Genomic DNA, 21,906 nt, shown 5'->3' on the forward strand with positions numbered 1-21,906 from the left:
TGGAGGAGCTGCAAATCAGAATAGAGAGCTCCATGCTTCCCTGCTGATAGAATGACAATGTCGGGCAGGCAGGGGAGCCAGAAGAGGACACATGGACTGATATCAGGTAGAAGTCATGTGCAGGAGATGCAGAGCTTGGAATGGGGAAGTGTGCTGTGTGATGTTAGAAAGGAAAGGACGGGGGCAGACTGCAGGGCAATTCAGGAGGGTGTGATTGCAATTCCGAGAAGGGAAAGAGGAATGTCAAAATTACCCTATAATTGAAGTGGTTTTAAATAGATTTTTTTTTTATCCAGAGTTATCAATTTTCTTTTATTAGGTATTATAAAAACAAAAATATACATCATACCAATTTCAAAAATACATATATAAATAACATCTTTTAAATATCAATAAATAGTCTTAATGATACCCTCTTCTTTCCTATTTCCATGAAATCTTCATACATTCCTATAACCCATACATACATCTATTCATTCATCCAACTTTCAAAAAAATAAAAAAATATATAATTTCCTGATTCCTTCCAATTATAAGTATTCTATCAATCTATTTGAGGACCGAAATTCATCCCATTTTTGCCATATTTCTGGCATCTGACCACTTCTATACCCTTCTTTTCTTATCTGTTTTTCCATATATTGAATTTCGTTCATTTCACATATCCATTTCACCACTGTTGGATTATTTGTTTCTTCCCATTTTCATGCTATTAGAGCCCTTTCACACTGGGGCGGTTTGCAGGTGCTATTGCGCTAATAATAGCGCCTGCAAACCGACCCAAAAGTGCCGCTGCCTTAATTCCAGTGTGAAAGCCCAGAGGGCTTTCACACTGGAGCGGTATGCTAGCAGGATGGGTAAAAAAGTCCTGCTAGCAGCATCTTCAGGGCGGTGAAGGAGCGGAGTGTATACCGCTCCTTCAACGCTCCTGCCCATTGAAATCAATGGGACAGCGCGGCTATACCGCCGGCAAAGCGCCTCTGCAGAGGCGCTTTGCGGTGGTATTTAACCCTTTCTCGGCCGCTAGCGGGGGGTAAAACCGCCCCGCTAGCGGCCGTAGCGGCGTTTTACCGCTGACGCCGCCCCGCCTCAGTGTGAAAGGGCCCTTATTGTTATAGCTGCATTAGTCATGTGGTAAAGAATCTGTTTTTATTACCCTTGTTGAATCAGATGTAAGGGAAAATAACATGATGTTTATACTTGGTCTCATTTCTACTCCTGACACTTTCTGATAGATCTCAAATATTTTATTCCAGAAGCTTGTCACCCCTTGACATCCGTACCATACATGATCCATAGTCCCTCTTTCTACCTTACGTCTCCAACAAGTCTCTGTATTTACTTTGTTAGCTATATTTAAAGCTACTGGGCTCCAATACTATCTCATTGCGATCTTATAATTTCTTTCTTGATATTTGATTGCTGTAGATGTGTTATGTATTATTTCAAAGATTTTATTTCATTCCTCTTCTAATATAGGACTTTCTATTTTCTTTTCCCATTTCTTCATTCCTGTTAATTCTCTAAGGGAACCGGAAGGGAGTAATAAGTTATATATCTTTGATAGTTTTTAGTTGGTTCTTGTTCCTCTACTAATATTTTTTCGAATTTTGTTTTTGGTCTATTTATCAAAGATATTTTAGACTCAATAAATGTTTTTAATTGACAATATTGTAACCATTTGCTTTTATATTCAGGTCCCAAATCTTGTAATTTTGGTAGCTTACCATCCACTAGGATCTGTTCCGCTCTTGCGTTCTCCAAGATATTCCATTTCTAAGTAATTTGTGGTGCGGAAGTAAAAGCTGGCGGAAATTCAGGGTTGGAGAACAAAGGTGTCATAGGTCCAATCATAGTGGAAAGTTTCCCCTTTTTTATTATAGTATCCCATATTTCTAATGTAGCATTTACAAAGATTGTTAATTCTTTCTTTTTTGGTCTTAAATTAGGTTTTATCCGAGGCAGAAACCTAATTTGTGCTTCTATTACTTCCTCCTCTAGATTTACCCATTGTTTAGTTTCCTTATTATGATACCAATCAATAATGCTAGTTAATGATGCTGCTTGTAAGTGATTTGAAAACTCTGGTAATGCTAGACCACCATTTTTTTTAGTTCTAATTAAAATTTCTCTTTTTATTTGAGGGGTTTTATGAGGCCAAATAAAACTCACTACTGCTTTTCTTAGTTCCAGCATTAGTTTCTTAGGAGGGACTAGGGGAATTGTTTGAAAAATATATAAAATCTTTGGCAACATATCCATTTTTATGATGTTAATTCTTCCTATCCAAGAATAAGTTATTTTATTCAAGTCTATGAGTTCAATTAGAAAATCTTGAGAGGTGAGAAGAATCCATCATGTGATGAAGAGGGTACTGTCAATCCATCACCCCTATAAACTCACCAGAATTCAATGGTATAAACACATATGTTGTATAGATAGTCTTAAATATTCACCACGTAAAAAACAACTGTGCTATGCCTACACCACCATATATGCATTTATCAGAAGTATATTAAATATATGCATGTCACAATCATCACTTAGAAAAACAGTCCCCCAGATCTCCAGGCGTAACCCCTGATGATGTGCTTGCAACGCATTAGGAGGGGGCTTACATGCTGAAGTCACGCAGCCATTTCCAGTTGGGTGGCCATCTTAGTACGGCTGTGAATGTTTGTTTTATATAGGATAATTTATGCTGCAGCTTTTTTATGTTACTTTTTATGGATATTTAGTGCAATAACTACTACACTTTTATCCTAGTCGGGTTTGAAAAAAATCTGGGGTAAAAAATAGTGGTCGAGATTAGCAGTTAGACAGGATGCAGTATAATGGAGGTATACATGTCTTAGTTTTTAATATCTATATAGGCCTGACGTATATCTGCAATACATTTATATATTTTTTTTATCTTCTTGATCAAAACGGTGTATTGCTATCTGCAAATTTCTTTTTTTAATTAGTAACTCTCTGGTGCTATAATAATGATGTTATCTTATATATAAATAAGGAATTACAAAGCTTAAAAAAAATAAATTAGCAAATGTAGCGCTACCCCTGGACTAGCGGCTTGAGTATGTTTGGTTCCGCACTCTGCCTCTCAACCCTAAGAACAGTCTCAGTCCCTCTGGCATACCTGACAATAGTGTAAAGGCAAGGACCAATGAAAAACACCAATAAAACACAGAAATTGTCTTTACTGTAAAGTTTCTGTGGAAAAGTAACAGACAATAGAAGTATATTTTAAGTAAATCAACTGAAGAGCAATAACTGAGATCAGGAGCAATATAACTCAATATATTATACCAGGCAGCTTTCAGAGGATTCCACAACTGCGAATAACCCCAAGAGCAGAGGCAAACCTTTCAATAACAACAAATCACAAGATGGCAACTTTATACCAGATTGGTTATCTCTACTTAAATTGGCTCTATGAGTCCAGGCAGAAGGAGAGCAGAAGAAGGACCTTCTCTCATATCAGACCTCTCTCTCTTCTGTCCCCTGACACCACAGGCCCCATTATAAACACTGTACCTAATTCAGTGTTGAGTGGCTAACTTCCAAGTCACACTATACCACAAATACACTACATATACAGAGCCCTGAGTATGTGTGTGCATGCCCGTATGGCACCAGTAACTTCAGTACCATGAAAGAAGAATGAGGCCTTGGATCTTTGGCTAGCCACTTTAGTTGGTGCACTTAGAACTCCTGCTTGGCAAAGTGTAACTGTGATATGCTGACAGCATCCGGATAGCAAAGCAGACACTGTGACTGCTTAACAGGGCGTCAGTGAGACCCAGGTTCTGGCAAGTGTGGGCAAAGTGAAATAACTCTGTATACAGTGTGCTTTTTTCCTGCAAATGGGCAAGTGTCCTCTCACCAATCCTGCGGTCAAGGCCCAAATGAATGTCCTGGAACAGACAGGCTCTTCTGGTAACCCGACTGGTCACCTCACACTGGAACGCTTTACGCCGTTAGTGCAGGTGTGCCTGGATATGCACCTGGAACCCCCCTCTCAGGCAGGATGTCCGTGACCAGCCGTGAATGCCTGGAACAAATGCGGTGGACTGACCCGGGGGGGCAACATCTCTCCCCTGGGTCCAGTCTCTTCACTTGCCTCGTGGTGTCTGCCCTCCCCCAGGCAGCCAAGGTGGAGTCCTTTCCTTTCTTTAATCCTGAGGGCAGTTGGTCTCTGTAGTTCTGTGTCCATAGAAAGCTTAGTGGCCATTTTGTAATGGAGACTACATATTCCAAGATGCATTGCTGCAGTACTCCTTGAGTGTCATTGGTTCGCAGCGGCGCGATCCCGATGCGCTTGTGTCACCCGGACACGGCGCATCTCCGATCGTCAGGAGGGCTCTGTGATTGGTCCTCCTGATCACATGACGGCCGTGTCCAATCACAGCCGTCATGTGATGTAAACACAGCCGGTTGCTAGGCGATCAGCTCTCCTCTCCTCACACGGAAGATGTCACTGAGGAGAGAAGATCGCTGCAGCCGGCTGATGATCAGTGAGTATGAGCTGTTTTTTACAGCTTTTTACTCACTGATCACCAACCTAGTGTCAACACACGTCCCCATACAATGTAAAACACACACATGTTCCCACATAATGTAAACACACACATGTCCCCACACAATGTCCCCAAAACACATGTCCCCAAAACACATGTCCTCAAATAGTAAAAAAAGCTGTCCCCCACATATGTCCCACTAAAATCACATGTCTCAATGATTATCTGCACACATATGTCCGTGATCACCTGCACACATCTGTACATGATCATTTGCGTACATATGTCCGTGATCACACGAACCAATTATTATACACTTAACAGGATTTTTTTTATCAAAAACATGTAGCAGAATACATTTTGGCTTAAATTTATGACAAAATTCGATTTTATTGGATTTCTTTTAAAACAGAAAGAAGAAAATATTGTTTTTTTTCCAATTTTTAGCTCTTTTTGCGCTTATATCGCAAAAAAAAAAAAAATGGAGTTGTGAATAAATACCACCAAAAGAAAGCTCTATTTGTGCGAACAAAACGATAAAAATTTCATTTGGGTACAGCATAGCATGACTGAGTAATTGTCATTAAAAGTGCGAGAGCGCTGAAAGCTGAAAATGGGAAGGAAGGGGGAGAAAGTGCCCAGTATTGAGGTAGATAAGTACAGTTTTTGAAAATATAGTAAATTACCTTAAAAACAATATATATTAATTATTTGTATATTACTTAATTATGGTAATTAACCCCTTGCCACCCAAGCCAATTCTGACACTTCTCTCTGAACCCCCAAGCATTATATATATTGTTTTAGCAGACACCCTAGGGAATAAAATGGTGGCCGTTGCAACTTTTTATGTTACACGGTATTTGCGCAGCAATTTTTCGAATGCATTTTTTTCATGAATATAGAAAAAAAAAACCACTAAAGCTAGCCAGATTTTTTTGTATAATGTGAACGATGATGTTACGCCAAGTAAATAGATACCTAACATGTCACACTTTGAAATTGCGCACACTCGTGGAATGGCACCAAACTTTGGTACTTAAAAATCTCCCTAGGCAACGCTTTAAAAATTTGTACAGGTAACAAGTTTAGAGTTACAAAGGAGGTCTAGTGCTAGAATTGTTGCTCTCGCTCTAACGTTCATGGCGTAACCTGTGTGTATCTGGCTCTGATACTAGCCAGTGCCTCACCAGCTACTGACCTCACCGCACTTTCCTGGTGCAACGCTGAATAAAACATAAGAATATCCAATTGGGATATAAAGTGCAATGGTGTAAACAAATATAAATTGAAGTGCAATATGCAAAAATTCTCCACAAAGTGTCCTTATATAAATCAAACAATATGATTTGAAATAAAGTGCAATGTGCACAATTCTCCCCAGAATGTCCTTATATGAATCAAACGATGGTGAAGACAACGTGTAAGTCCATTTCGTGAATAATGGAAACAAATAAAAATGAAAATGGTCTCTCCACACTCATCCACCTCTGTTTATAAACTCAAAAGCCTTGTGCTCCCACCTTGTAGGCTTTGTAAATGCGCCTTTGAGAATAATCAATCCTCTGTAATGCTCCTTCTGATATTCCTCCCCTTTTAAACTGCCCATGAGCTCAGGTCACAGTGTTCACCTTTTAATATAATGCCTCCTTATTGCTGCCCGTGAACTCCAATCTCATCGACCACATGCAAAGCAATCAGATCTTGCAATAGTGCTTTATCACTTTAAAATGTATTCAGAAACATCATACAACAAATATACACTCACATTTGGAATAACTTAATGAGGCCTGTGTATGTTACATGTGCCACTGGTGCTAGGACGAATGTATCACCTTTCAACTGGATCTGCAGCCCTGGCCGTCAGTGCTCCCTCTGTCCGTTACACACTGAATATCCCTTCCTGGTTCCACGTTCGTCAGCCTCTCAGGTCCCTTCAGGTCTAGGAGGGTCCTTATAGCTTGGACAATCTGGTAAAGAAAATGCAGACGTACCCTACCTCTTGATGGTGAGTGCGAAATGTCACCAGTACACCATGAGTCTCCAAAAATGGATCCAAAACTTTATTCAGTGACCACATACAGTAGTTACAGCAAACGGAGCCTTGCAGGAGTCCTTCATCAGGCCGTGATGTCCCATGCCTGATGATGAGGTCCTGCGAGGCTCCGCTGTTTGCTGTAACGATGTGATCGCTGAATAAAGCTTTGGACCAATTTTTGGAAACCCATGGTGTGCTGGTGACATTTCTAGCTCTGATTGCTCACGGTTCCAGCCGGTGGTCACTTCAGCATCAACTTATACACACAGCCACTTCTACAGAAACGTGCATTGGGAATAGTACGTTGGCTGCTTCTTGATGGGTTTGTGGCCAGACTACCTGTTTGCCCTGCAAATCTTGCTTGCCCCCTACTGCCTCATGTGTGGAATTGTATGTACATGGATAGGAAATTGGTTATATAAATGTGTCAAGAAAGTAGTGATAAATTACCCATTCTCTGACTGGTCTAAAGTTGTGAGTGGTGGGCCATAGGGTTCTGTCTTTGAGCTAATGCTGTTACATTTTTTTTATCAATGATATAGAAGTTGGACTCAAGAGTTTGTTGATGATATTATGCAGGGAAATAACTTTAGCACAGGATATATCATCATTACAGGAAGACCTTAACACAATAGGGGTTTGGGCAGCTACATGGTAGATGAAGTTCAATATAGAGAAATGTAAAGTTGGGTGTCAAACGTACACATTAGGATAAGTTTCACTTGGGGGAAATAGTAATGGGGGAAATAGTAATGGAAAAGCATCTGGGGGAGCTTGTAGATCACAGACTTAGCCATAGCATCATAAATCATTTATTTCTATCCCTTTACAAAACACTGGTTCTGCCTCACCTTGAATATTGAAAGATGTTGTTAAATTAGAAAGAGTTCAAAATTTATAAGGTTGATGGAGGACCTCAGCTATGGGGATCAATTACATAGATTACAGTGAATTACTCTGGAGAAGAGGCTCTTAAAAGGGGATATGATTACAATGTACACATATATCAATGGTGACTTCAGTAAATGTAATAAACTGTTTACTCTAAAGTCGCTGAAGAGAGCATGCAGCCACAATTTAAGGTTATAAGAAAGGAGCTTTACCCATAGCTTGTGGAAAGGGTTCTTTATTGATATAGCAGGTAAAATGTGGAACTCTCTCCCCTAAAAAGTCATACTAACTGAGTGTCAACAAGTTAAAAAAACTTTTAGATGCCTTCCTCAGGAAGTAAAATATACCGGGCTATGGGAATTGTTAGAAAATAAAAATGACACACACACATAGGTTAAAATGGCTGAACCTGTGTCTTTTTTTAACATTATAAAGTATGTACTGTAACTATGTAACTTTTGTGCACATGCATGAGAGCTAATTCATCAGTGGCTGCAAACCAAGTGGCAGAGAGGATGGCAGTGGCATACAGAGCTGCAAGGGACAGCTCTGAACTGTCAGTGCTGGAGAAGGGTAAACATATGTATATTTCAATGGTTTATGTGGCCGCTTGCCTGAAGTTCACCTTTTAGGAGACCTGCAGCCAGTGTAATTTTGATGTCAAATTTCGATTTAGTTTTAGTTATAGTCTTTTGACTCAAATGCCATTTTAGTTTTAGTTGTATTTTAGTCATTTGAATTGTTTTAATTTTAGTGGTATTTTAGTCAACTAAAATCAAATGGGTTTAGTTAAAGTGTAATACATTATTTAAGCATTTCCAAACTTATTATATACTTCTGGGGTAAAAAAATCTAATAACATATTATTATTTATGGTATTAAGATTTGAACATATACTACAGATACAAGTTTAGCCATTGTGATATATACAGTCATAGCCAAAAGTTTTGAGAATGTCACAAATATTAATTTTCACAAAGTCTGCTGCCTCCATTTTTATGATGGCAATTTGCATATACTCCAGAATGTTATAAGGAGTGATCAGAGGAATTGCAAATAATTGCAAAGTCCCTCCATGAAAATTAACTTAATCCCATAAAAAACAATTCCACTGCATTTATGAAGAAGGCTTCAGTGCGCCCAAGAAAGTCCAGCAAGTGCCAGGTCCTACAGCTGATTCAGCTGCAAGTCCGGGGCACCACAAGTGCAGAGCTTGCTCAGGAATGGCAGCAGGCAGGTGTGAGCACATCTGGAGAAGTGAGGAGAAGACTTTTGGGGGATGGCCTGGTGTCAAGAAGGGCAGCAAAGACGCCACTTCACTCCGGGAAAAACATCAGGGACAGAGTGATATTCTGCAAAAGGTACAGGGATTGGACTGCTGAGGACTGGGGTAAAGTAATTTTCTCTGATGAATCCGCTTTCTGACTGGGGCATAAAAAAAACCTTGTCTGGAGAAGAAAAGGTGAGCGCTACCATCAGTCCTGTGTCATGCCAACAGTAAAGCATCCTGAGACCCTTCATGTGTGTGGTTGCTTCTCAGCCAAGAGAGTGGGCTCACTTACAATTTTACCTAAGAACACAGCCATAAATAAAGAATGGAAGCAAAAACATCCTCCGAGAGCAACTTCTCCCAACCATCCAAGAACAGTTTGGTGACAAACAATGCCTTTTCCAGCATGATGGAGCACCTTGCCATAAGGCAAACATGATAACTAAGTAGCTTGGGGAACAAAACATCAGAATTTTGGGTCCATGACCAGGAAACTCCCTAGATCTTAATCCAATTGAGAACTTGTGGTCAATTCATAAGAGGCGGGTGAACAAAAAAAAACACCCAAATTCTGACAAACTCCAAGCATTGATTATGTAAGGATGGGCTGCCATCAGTCAGGATTTGGCCCAGAAGTTGATTGACAGCATGTCAGGGTGAATTGCAGAGGTCTTGAAAAAGAAGGGTCAACGCTGCAAATATTGACGCTTTGTATAAACTTATTGTAATTGCCAATAAAAGCCTTTGACACTTATGAAATTCTTGTAATTATACTTCAGTATACCATAGTAACATCTGACAAAAAGTTCTAAAAACACTGAACCAGCAGACTTTGTGAAAATTATTATTTGTGTCATTCTCAAAGCATTTGGCCATGGCTGTATAAGTTATTTATCACAACAGCTAAATCTGTGTCTGTAGTGCATGTTCAAACCTTAATACCATTAATATTAACATGTTATTAAATTTTTTTACCCCAGGAGTATATAATGAGGTTGGAAATTCTAGAAAAATGCTTAAACAATGCATTACAATTTAACTAAACCCATTTGATTTTAGTCGACTAAAATGTACAGATTTCAATTTAGTTTTAGTTAGTCTTTTGACTAAAATTCCATTTTAGTTTTAGTCATATTTTAGTCATCTGAATTGTTTTAGTTTTAATTTAGTATTTTAGTCGAGAAAAATATTTTCGTCGACAAAATTAACACTGCTTGCAGCATCAGTTATAGACCTATTTGCAGAAATTGCTTTTACCAGGTAAAGTTAACAGATAAGAAATAATATTATAATATTCAGAGAGTAAAATATATATGATTTTTGAAGACTTTAATATTGGGAGAGTATATCTCACAAAAGTGAGTACACCCCCCACATTTTTGTTAGTATTTTATTATATCTTTTCATATGACAACACTGAAGAAATTACACTTTGCTACAATGTAAAGTAGTGATTGTACAGTTTGTATAATGGTGTAAATTTGCTATCCCCTCAAAATAACTCAACACACAGCCATTAATGTCTAAACTGGTGGCAACAAAAGTGAGTACACCCCTAAGTGAAAATGTCCAAATTGGGACCAATTACCCATTTTCCTTCCTCAATGTCATGTGACTCATTAGTGTTACAAGGTTTCAGGTGTGAATGGGCAGAAGGTGTGTTCAATTTGGTGTTATCACTCTCAATCTCTCATACTGGTCACTGGAAGTTCAACATAGCACCTCATGGCAAAGAACTGAAATCTGAAAAAAAAAAATTGTTGCTCTACATAAAGATGGCCTTGGCTATACGACGATTGCCAAGACCCTGAAACTGAGCTGCAGCACAGTGGCCAAGACCATACAGTGCTTTAAAAGTCAGAACAGGCCTCGCCATGGTCAACCAAAGAAGTTAAGTGCACATGACTCACATTCAGAGGTTGTCTTTGGGAAATAGACGTATGAGTGCTGCCAACATTGCTGCAGAGGTTGAAGGGGTGGGGGGGTCAGCCTGTCAGTGCTCAGACCATATGCCGCACACTGCATCAAATTGGTCTGCATGGCTGTCATCCTAGAAGGAAGCCTCTTCTAAAGATGACGCTTAAGAAAGGCTGCAAACAGTTTGTTAAAGACAAGCAGACTAAAGACATGGATTACTGGAACCACATCCTGTGGGTTGAGTTATTTTGAGGGGGCAGCACATTTACACTTTATACAAGCTGTACATTCACTACTTTACATTGTAGCAAAGTGTAATATCTTCAGTGTTGTCACATGAAAAGATATAATAAAATCTTTTTAAAAATGTGAGGGGTGTACTCACTTTTTTGTGAGATTGTGTGTGTATATATATATATATATATATATATATATATATATATATATATATATAGTTACACAATGGGGGTCACCTTTCCTGGGAAAAAGATAGTCCAAATGGCAGGTTTTCTTAAAAATCTGACTTGTAACCAGTTATATTTTAAACGGTTGCATGAAAATTAAACAAACAAAACAGAAAATAAATCCTTGCCATCCAGGAACTAACTGAACATTGCAGGTTCCTAACTCAGAGGTAAATGACTTCTCCCAGTGACCCACAAAACAAAGATAATGCAAACCTTTTCTTTCTCTCACAAAGCAAACTTCACATAAGCAGCTCTCTCAGGTTTTGGCTTCCTGAGTCCCAGGCCAAGAGCAATTCTTTGCTCTAGTCCTGCTTTATTTTTTACCACCTATTGGTGGACAAAAGTGGACCACAAAATCTTGTCCGGAACCAACCCACCCAAGGTGGCTGGTAAAACCCGGACTGGATTCCACCTTCGTTCTCTGCAAATTAACTCATGTGAGGTGAAACACAACATCCTTCAATCACCTCACCTTTCATAATGTCACAATAAATATATATATGAAAAAATATTTGCTCAAATGTATATCATGTACTGATATGTGGCAATGACAATATAATGACTACTAATTCTGTTGCTTGTCTGTGTCTGCAGCTTCTAACTCCTGGAATATTGGACCCTCATACAGTACATACACAGTTTGTATCTAAGGTGAGAAGCATAATTATTTTGAAAGCAAATCTACAACAATGAAATTGACTAACATTTTCTAAGGTATGAAATAGAGGATGTCTGATATCCAATGACACTTTTATGTTGAGTAATGTGCAGCCATAATTATGGAAGATAGGCCAGACCACATCATTTAGCTCTAACCTACCATTAAATAGCATGGCTTAGGGTTAATTTATGACCTATAGCAACCAATAAGAGTTCTTATTTTGTAAGATCAGCAAATGAGCTTTGCTCATTGGTGCTACAAGCTATTATCACTTGCATGCTTTTTTTTTGCATTAGAAAATGAGTGAACAGGTGTATGCGCTGATTAAAATATGATAGTAATCTCTGTTGGGATGGTATGTGGACTGTATATATTAGTGAAGTGGTTTTTAAACATTAGTCTTCTAGGTATTACCATCATGCCTTGTTCTAAATCTGATCAGAGCCTGTATTTTTACTGACTTTTTCTGTTTTTATCGAGGATTGATTTTAAATTAGGGACAACAGGCTGCCAGCACCATATTTACCAGAAAAGGTATTTCTGCCCTTCTTTTAGAGCCATATCTCTTAAATTATTTAAACTTGTCAGTAGGTTCAACTTGCTCATAACAGGAAGCTTAAAGAGAACATTCATTTGCATTCTGTGGCTACACCATGCTGATTCAGGCAGTTAGGGGTGACAACATGAGAGGAGTTTATCTCCTTTTTTTTAGGGGTCCATCTTAAAGCAGCGGTATGACCTTATTACCCCTCTTAGTAATGCTGTCTCTGGTGAGTGAGTTGCTGCCAGGTAGTGCTGAGACAAGGTCATTCTGTTCCCAAGGAGAAGAATGCCAAACTGCACCCACCTTCCCCACTGGTTAGTTATGCATTAGTCAGTGTGTGCCCAATTGTCTTCTGCAGCTGACATACCACTCCCAGCTGCTACCATGCTTTTGTCTCTATGTTACTGCCCCGCTCTGGGTCCCTGAATTGGGTTTTAGGTGGACCCACAAGTAAACAGTGAGATAAAGGACCTCCCTGCTGGGTGTTTTCTGCCTCTGCTAGTATCATTGCGTTCATTGTAAATAGTGCAGGGTCAGCCAAAGACAAAACAAAAGGCAGGACCCAGCTCACCATGTGCCTGCCCCCCCCACACATGAATCACTGCTCCTGGGTTAGCCGTCTCTCCTGTCTCCCCCATTGTGACCTTCCCCTCGGTGTTAGCGTATAGGACTCTCCTCTCCACCTGGATCTCTAGGCAAAACAAAAAGCAGGGTATGTATATGAGTAGGGATGAGCTTGATGTTCAGGCCGAACATACATTTGACTCGAACATCGGGTGTTTGCTCGTTCGCCGAAGAGCGAACATTATGGAGCGTTCACAGCAAATTTGAGTGCCACGGAACACCCATAATGCACTGCGGGATCGCAGTACATTGCTGTATGATGGCCTGCATGCTTTGGCCAATCCCAGCGCCCTCTGCTAAGAGGGCCATAATTGGCCAAAGGCAGGGTGCCTTTGGCCAATCATGACCCAGGGGGACTAAGTCCATGCCCCACACTATATAAGGCTACCTACACGGTGGCCCTGTGTAGTGTTGTTGGTGTGGATGGAGAGATAGCTTAATTTAGATTAAGCAGGCAGGTTATTCAGTTAGTGGCAGTGAATTTGATATATACCGTATTTATCGGCATATAACACTCACTTTTTCCCCCTGAAAATCAGGGGGAAATCGTGTGTGTGTGTCATACGCCGATCCCTGCTGTCTCTGAGGGAAGAGGAGCGAGCCGCTCTGAATTACATAGAGATGCCATCTCCTGTGTACCCGGCACTCCTTCACGCACAGCCATGCCTCCTGGCCCCGCATTGGGACAGTCTTCTGTCTAGGGCCAGGAGGCGTGGCTGTGAGTGACGGAGCGATGCGTACACTGGAGATCGCAGCTCCTCCTCTTCCCTCTGAGACAGCAGGGATAATCCAACACTGTGTAATCCAACACTGGCGAGGCTGCAATAATGGGAATGGCGAGGCTGAAGATGGGCACTGAACAGGCTGCATTGTTGGGCAATTTAATGGCGGCAGATGGGCACTGAGCAGGGTGCATTGTCGGGCAATTTAGTGGCTACAGATGGGCAATGGTGAGGCTACATTGATGAGCTGTGACCTCATTTTGCTTCAAAGTTCTTTATTTAACCTCCCTGGCAGTATTCCCGAGTCTGGCTCGGGGGTGGATTTTTCATACCAAAAGCGGTATCCCCGAGCCAGACTCGGGCTTGCATCGCAGGATCCAGGAAGAGTTTACTTACCTTGTCCCCTGGTTCCTGCGATGTCTCTCCGCTGTGATCGGCGAGCCGCTGTGTCTCGCTCGATTCACAGTGCCAGGCTCCGTTCCCTGCGAGCGTTGCGACGCACGGGGACGGAGTTCGGCGGTAGATTCAAAAGTGAAACACACAGTATAGATACAGTATACTGTAATCTTACTGATTACAGTACTGTATCAAACAATGACACATCCCCTTTGTCCCTAGTGGTCTGCCCAGTGTCCTGCATGCAGTTTTATATATATAAAAACTGTTCTTTCTGCCAGGAAACTGGAGATTGTCCATAGCAACCAAAACTGTCTCTTTACATCAAAAGTGGTTTTAGACCAGCTAGAAAAAAGCGCTAATAAATTATAATCACTTGCAGAATTGAGCGATAGTGATTTGTGAGGAGATCCGTCATCAAACACTAAAAGTAACAAAAGCTACAATTCTGCAACTGAGCAAATTTCAGTGTTTTTGATTTGATTACATTATTATATAATTTTTATTATTATTATATTATTATTTGTTATAATTATTTATAGTTATTTATTATATTATAATTTTTTATTTCGTTTTTCAAACTTTATCATACCCGGGATGTCTACTAGACTCTTGTTTGGACAGATTTAAGTGAACTATTCCTAACAATTACAGGCCTACAATATAAAACGCCAAATTTCTGTGCAAAATAATGGTACCGCTTTCAGCACCTAAAATCTGAAATAATCATACCGCCAGGGAGGTTAAAATGTACGTTTTTTTGCTGAAAACTTCCCTCTTAAAATGAAAGTGCATGTCATAAGCCTGTGCGTGTAATACGCCAATAAATATGGTATATATATATCTATATATATATATATATATAGATATATATATATATATATACACTCTGCATTTAGCATAGACTATAAATTCAGTGTTTACTCTATATTCAGGCAGTGCAGGCAGTGTATTAATTTATATATATATATATATATATATATATATATATATATGTACACAGTATCTAATACAGTGTGTACAGTGTCTACTACACTTATGGTGGTGTACACAGTATAAAATACAGCGCATCCATAGTACAGTTGCTAATACAGTGCAGGCAGTGTACACAGTATCTAATACAGTGTGTACAGTTTCTACTACACTTCTGGAGGTGTACACAGTACACAATACAGTGCAGCCATAGTACAGTTTCTACTACTTTTCTGGTGGTGTATACAGTATCTAATACAGTGTGTACAGTTTCTACTACACTTCTGGTGGTGTACACAGTACACAATACAGTGCAGATATGGTACAGTTGTTAATACAGTGCAGGCAGTGTACACAGTATCTAATACAGTGTGTACAGTTTCTACTACACTTCTGGTGGTCTACACAGTACACAATACAGTGCAGCCGTAGTACAGTTGTTAATACAGTGCAGGCGTTGTACACAGTATCTAATACAGTGTGTACAGTGTCTACTACACTTATGGTGGTGTACACAGTATAAAATACAGCGCATCCATAGTACAGTTGCTAATACAGTGCAGGCGGTGTACACAGTATCTAATACAGTGTGTACAGTTTCTACTACACTTCAGGAGGTGTATACAGTACACAATACAGTGCAGCCATAGTACAGTTGCTAATACAGTGCAGGCGGTGTACACAGTATCTAATACAGTTTGTACAGTTTCTACTGCACTTCTGGAGGTGTACACAATACAGTGCAGCCGTAGTACGGTTGTTAATAAAGTGCAGGCAGTGTACACAGTATCTAATACAGTGTGTACATTTTCTACTACACTTCTGGTGGTGTACACAATACACAATACAGTGCAGCTGTAGTACAGTTGTTAATACAGTGCAGGTGGTGTACACAGTATCTACTACAGTGTGTACAGTGTGTACAGTGTCTACTACACTTGTGGTGTACACAGTATAAAATACAGCGCATCCGTAGTACAGTTGCTAATACAGTGCAGGCAGTGTACACAGCATCTAATACAGTGTGTACAGTTTCTACTACACTTCTGGAGGTGTACACAGTACACAATACAGTGCAGCCATAGTACAGTTTCTACTACTTTTCTGGTGGTGTATGCAGTATCTAATACAATGTGTACAATTTCTACTACACTTCTGGTGGTGTACACGGTACACAATACAGTGCAGCCGTAGTACAGTCGTTAATACAGTGCAGGCAGTGTACACAGTATCTAATACAGTGTGTACAGTTTCTACTACACTTCTGGTGGTGTACACAGTATAAAATACAATGTAGCCGTAGTACAGTTGCTAATACAGTGCAGGCGGTGTACACAGTATCTAATACAGTGTGTACAGTGTCTACTACACTTCTGGTGGTGTACTCAATATCTAATACAGTGTAGTGTGGTGTTGCAAAAAAAAATATACATCATGTCCGGAAGGCCATCAAAGAGAGGCAGACGCTCACAGGCCACTAAAAGAGGGCAAGCAGCTTCTGTGTCTACAGTCAACAGTGCTGGTCGTGGACATGGTGCATCCTCTGCAGGTGGCCGTGGGGCTCTCTTGTCTTTATTTTCTGCTGCTGCCCGTGTTATTGAGCCTGAACATGCAGAAGAGTTGGTGGAGTGGATAACAAAGCCATCCTCATCCTCCTCATCCTCTGTCACCCAGGCTCAGAGTAGTTTGCCTTCCAATGCAGCTGCCAAAGCGGCCTATTCCACTGGCTCCTTGTCTGCAGTCACTCCTTCCGTAGCCTCACCATCATGCATGGAGGAGTCCCCAGAACTATTCGGCCACAGTGTCGCATACATGCTGCTGGAGGATGCACAGCGATTTGAAGGCTCCGATGTTGGTTCCCAGGTTGAGAAAGGGAGTAACATAAGCTTAGAGAGAGGGGGCGAGGAAGTAGCGTCACTGGTTCTCTATACCGGAAATTACGTCTATGTGTTTCGCCCCTCCTCCAGGGCGTCATGTAGGACATCACATTAACTTTAAGCCTGTTTTGACCCCAGGACTGCAAAGCCAAGGGTCCATCAACTTTGGTGAATGGGGCCTCAAGAGGGGATACTATCTGATCGGAAGCATTTTTCCACTAATATTGGTTATCATCTGAATCACGCAGCACTTTAATGCATTTCTTAGTGTGTGTTATATGTTATCACATTGCGCTATTATTGCATTAGCGCTTATATTTTGTTTATTTATTAATTTAATTTGGCAGCAGTGTTACAAACACCTTGCACCTTAATGTAAACTTTCAGTGTGTGTTATAAGGTATCACATTGCACCATTTCTCATTAGTGCTTACATTTGTTCATTAATTTATTAATTTTGCAAGCACTTAGCACTTTATTTATTCTCCGTGTGTCACACAGTACCATATACTATCATTCCGCGAGCGCTGTTATTATCGTTCATCATATCCTAAGGTTTTTAGTACCTTTTGCAACAGCAGGTGTAGTCTTATTCACAATTTTATTTTTTTTTCCATTAAGCGTGTGTTATAATTTATGTTTTAATTAGAGAGAGGGGGTGCCCAAGAAGGACAAGAAACTGGCAGTCATGTTCCCACAACTTCAGCATACTGCCAGGTTTTCTCCAGTGACGAGGAGGGAGGGGATGATGAGGTCACTGACTCTACTTGGGTGCCTGAGAGAAGAGAGGAGGAGGAGAAGGAAGAGGCACAACTCCAAAAAGGCAGGATGTCCTCTAGGGGGGCAGCTTAAGGGCAGCCACCCTATTGCATTACACCGCAGAGCTCTGCAGGTGCAGGGCGCTGATGACACCCCGCTGACTTTTAAAAATTCCTTGGTGTGGGCCTTTTTCAACACATGTGCAGCACCGTTGCTGTTTGCAACCTATGTCTGAAGCGGATCAAGTATGGCCAGAACAGCAGCCGCTTGGGCACCACATGCTTGACCAGACATATGACGACCTGCCATGCAGTCCGTTGGCAACAGTACGTGAAAGACCCACATCAAAGAAAAAGGCAGACTTCTCCTTGCTCCTCATCTGGGATCTCCAACCCCACTATAACCCCAGTTCTCTCAAAAACCTGCACTGAGAGGAATGAAGGTATAGCAATAGGTGTTCCAAGTACTTGCAGCCAATCTGCTAGCAGTTCTAGCAGTACACCACCATCTGATTATAGCAGGCAAATTTCCCTACTCCAGTTGCTGAACCATAAAAAGAAATTCGGTTCCAGCCATCCACAGGCTCAGCGTCTGAATGATAGCTTGGCCAAATTGCTAGCACTGCAACTGCTGCCTTTTCAGCTGGTAGACTCTGTCCCTTTTCGTGAATGTGCTGTACCTCAGTGGCAGGTTCCAAAATGCCATTTATTTTCATGGAAGGCCATTCCGGTTCTTTACCGGCATTTGGAAAGCAATGTTTTGGTCTCCTTGGACAGGGCGGGCAGCAGTAAGGTGCATATTACCGCTAACTCATGGTCCAGCAGGCATGGGCAGGGACATTACCTTTCCTTCACGGCGCACTGGGTAACTCTGCTGGCAGCTGGGAAGGATGCAGGACAGGGTTCAGTATTGTTGGAGCTTGTTCCGCCACCACGCCTCCAAAATGCTAGTGGTGATTCTGCCACAGCTCTCAAGCTCCATGCAGTGCTTGAGTTGGTCAGTTTAGGGGATAGGAGCCACACTGGGGCAGAGATTCTGTCAGCTCTGCAGGGGCAGACTCAGGTGGATGACGCCATGCCAGCTTCAGCCAGGAATGGTTGTATGCGGCAATGGCACAACCTTCTCTCCGCCCTCCGACAGGGACACTTGACCCATGTTCCATGTTTGGCACACGTCCTGAATTTAGTGGTGCAGCGGTTCTTGAGCAGGTACCCAGGCTTACAGGATCTCCTGAGGCAGGCCAGAAAAGTCTGTGGTCATTTCTGACAGTCATACAATGCTAGTGCTTGGCTGGCTGACATTCAAAGGGCATGCAACCTGCCAACCAACCGCTTCATTTGTGACATGCCCACCAGGTGGAACTCAACGTTGGCAATGCTGCAGCGGCAGCACATGCAGCAGAGGGCCATCAATGAGTACCTGTGTGAGTATGGCACCAGGACAGGGTCAGGGGAGCTTGGCTTATTTTCACCACGCCAGTGGCTACTGATCAAGGATGCATGCACTGTCCTGTCACCATTTGAGGAGGCCACGAGGATGGTGAACAGCGACAATACATGCATCAGTGACACTGTCCCTCTTGTCTTCCTGTTGGAGCACACGCTTCGTGGAATAATGAACAGGGCACTTAAGGCAGAACAGCAGGAGGAAGAGGAGGACTTCCTTACCTCTCAAGGCCCCCTTTATCCAGATAGCATTCCTGCGGGCCCACTAAACACACAGGAAGAAGAGGAGGAGGAGGATTGTGTCAGCATGGACGTGGAGGATAACACTCAGCAGCAGTCTTCAAGGGATGGTTTTCAGTCCCCAGAAACCCAAGGAGTTGTACGTGACTGGGAGGAGGTTTTTACGGATCATGTGATCCTTAGTGACCCAGAGGACTCTGAATCTAATGCCTCTGCAAACATATGCTTCATGGCCTCCCTGATTCTGAAAAGCCTGTGAAAGGACCCTAGGAGTCGTGGTATCAAGGAGAGAGATTATTACTGGCTGGCAACCCTTCTTGATCCATGTTACAAGGGTAAGGTTGTAGAACTCATCCTGCCTTAACAGAGGGAACACGAGATGAAACATCTTCAGGAGGTCTTGAAAAAAGGTTTGTGCAATGCATTTCTAGACCCTGGGAGGTTACAGTTTCCTGGTGCTGGACAACGTGTTGCTGAGGCTTCGTTCAGTCAGAGGTAGAGTGGTGGAAAAGGTGGCTGGCTGACCAGTGCCTTTAAACAACTTTTCAGTCCTCAGCGCCAACGTCGGATCGATTCAAGCAACCATCACCAGCGTCTGCATTACATGGTGCAGGAATATCTAGGGGAAAGAGCAGACTTGGAGACCTTTCCAACAGAGCATCCACTGGGTTACTGGGTCTTGAGGATGGACCACTGGCCAAAACTTGCTCAATATGCAATTGAGCTACTGGCCTGTCCTGCATCCGGCGTTCTTTCTGAACACACATTCAGTTCTGCTGGAGGGTTTGTAACAGATCATAGAGTGCGCCTGTCCACAGACTCCGTTGATAGGCCCACATTCATAAAAATGAATCAGGCTTGGATCAGCAGCTATCAAGCACCTGATGTTGATGTAACTGATTGAATTTTCTATGGATGTGGGATCCCTCAAAGACTGCCTATGCTGACTATCCTATTCCTCCTCAATCTTGATGATGCTAGCTTCCAACAATATTTTTGGTTTAGGGCACCACCACCACCCAAGGCCCAATTTTTCTGCCCCTGTTTAACAGGGGCATGTAATTACAATTTTTGATCTAATATTTCACAGCAGGGCCCATTCCTGCGCCCAACAAAAGTATCTGTGAGGGGTTACAGTGTTGTGGCACCACCACTACTACCACCCAAGGCCCAATTTTTCTGCCCCTGTATAACAGGGGCATGTAATTACAATTTTTGATATAGTATTTCACAGCAGGGCCCATTCCTGCGCTCACCAAAAGTAACTGTGAGGGCTTATAGTGTTCTGGTACCACCACCAACTAAGGCCCAATTTTCTGCAGAGTATATAGGGCAGGCCATATAGTATATATACTGCTGTTCAAAATATATAGTGACCCCCACGCCATTTTTAAAAAAAATTTGGGTGCGGGGTTCCCCTTAATATCCATCCCAGAGCCAAAGGGCATGTTAGTGGACTAGGGGGGGGGGCATGCTGTTTTTTGCAATGATTTTCATCTATATTGCTGGGACTCGACAATACATTACAGCCGCGAGTAGTTTTGAATGACTTTTTTCTTTTAGAAATGTAATTTTGCTGTGGTATTGTTCTAAATACGGGAAAACTGCGCCACTATAGACAGGCATACTATAGACACCCCCCAGGCACGATATTTAAAGGAATATTTTATCTTTATTGTTTCACTTAAAGCATTAATAAAATCACTGTTCCCAAAAAAATGGACGGTTTTAAAACTTTATTTTGCATTGATACATGTCTCCTGGGGCAGGACCCGGGTCCCTAAAGACTTTTTATGGCAATAACTTGCATATAAGCCTTTACAATTAGTACTTTTGATCTTTCACATTCGTGTCCCATAGACTTTAACGGTGTTCGCGTGTTCAAACAAAGCGCGGGGGGGGGGGGTGTTCGGTTCATCCCTACATATGAGGAGGGAACAGCTCACTGCACCCCCCCTTCCAATGAAAACACTGCACCCCCCTGCCCCCATCCTGGCCCTGCTGCCAGAGCAAGGCTTGCAAAAAAACAGCTTTACTATAAAGGTTACCAAAATATGCCCAGCCTGCACTTTGCTACAATACTTCTTTCAGTACTTTGTCCAATATAGCTGACGGTTGAAGGCAGTGCCCCAAATGCACTGGAGTAAAGAACTTATCAACTGTAATGTTGTAAAATTGGCCAAGATGAAAAATCCCCTGCCACCTCCAATTATTATATTACCTTGTTAACTTTCTATATAAAAAAACAAAAAAAAACATTCATGAACATATCTATGCAATTGACCAGTGAGGTAAACTAGTTTTAGAGTTTACTTTATTTAAATGACATTATAGCAGAACCTAACTCCACAAATAAAGTTTTGCTTTATGCCTATGTTCCCTTACATGTGAAATGTGTTGTGTGTTTTCACAAATATATCCAAAAACATTAAATGTATAAATAACTCAAGGTTGTAAAGTTTTCTACGTACTTTACTTTCCTGTCTATAGACCTCTGGTGCAACTGTTAGTACACATTCCAGACTTCAGGTATACAAATGTTAGCCTTTTATTTAATATACTG

General features: G+C 41.5%; 1 protein-coding gene across 1 annotated transcript in view; it reads left to right on the forward strand.

Annotated features, from left to right (window-relative positions):
• The window catches only part of LOC141111080 (probable pleckstrin homology domain-containing family N member 1), a 113,963-nt gene that overhangs the window by 43,869 nt on the left and 48,188 nt on the right, over window positions 1–21,906 (forward strand). The window contains exon 3 of the mRNA XM_073603071.1: window positions 11,698–11,754. Within this exon, the coding sequence (XP_073459172.1) occupies window positions 11,698–11,754 (57 nt within the window). The remainder of the gene's footprint in view (window positions 1–11,697; window positions 11,755–21,906) is intronic.

This window comes from Aquarana catesbeiana, linkage group LG10 (assembly GCF_042186555.1).
Source record: "Aquarana catesbeiana isolate 2022-GZ linkage group LG10, ASM4218655v1, whole genome shotgun sequence".
Classification (NCBI taxonomy): Eukaryota; Metazoa; Chordata; class Amphibia; order Anura; family Ranidae; genus Aquarana; species Aquarana catesbeiana.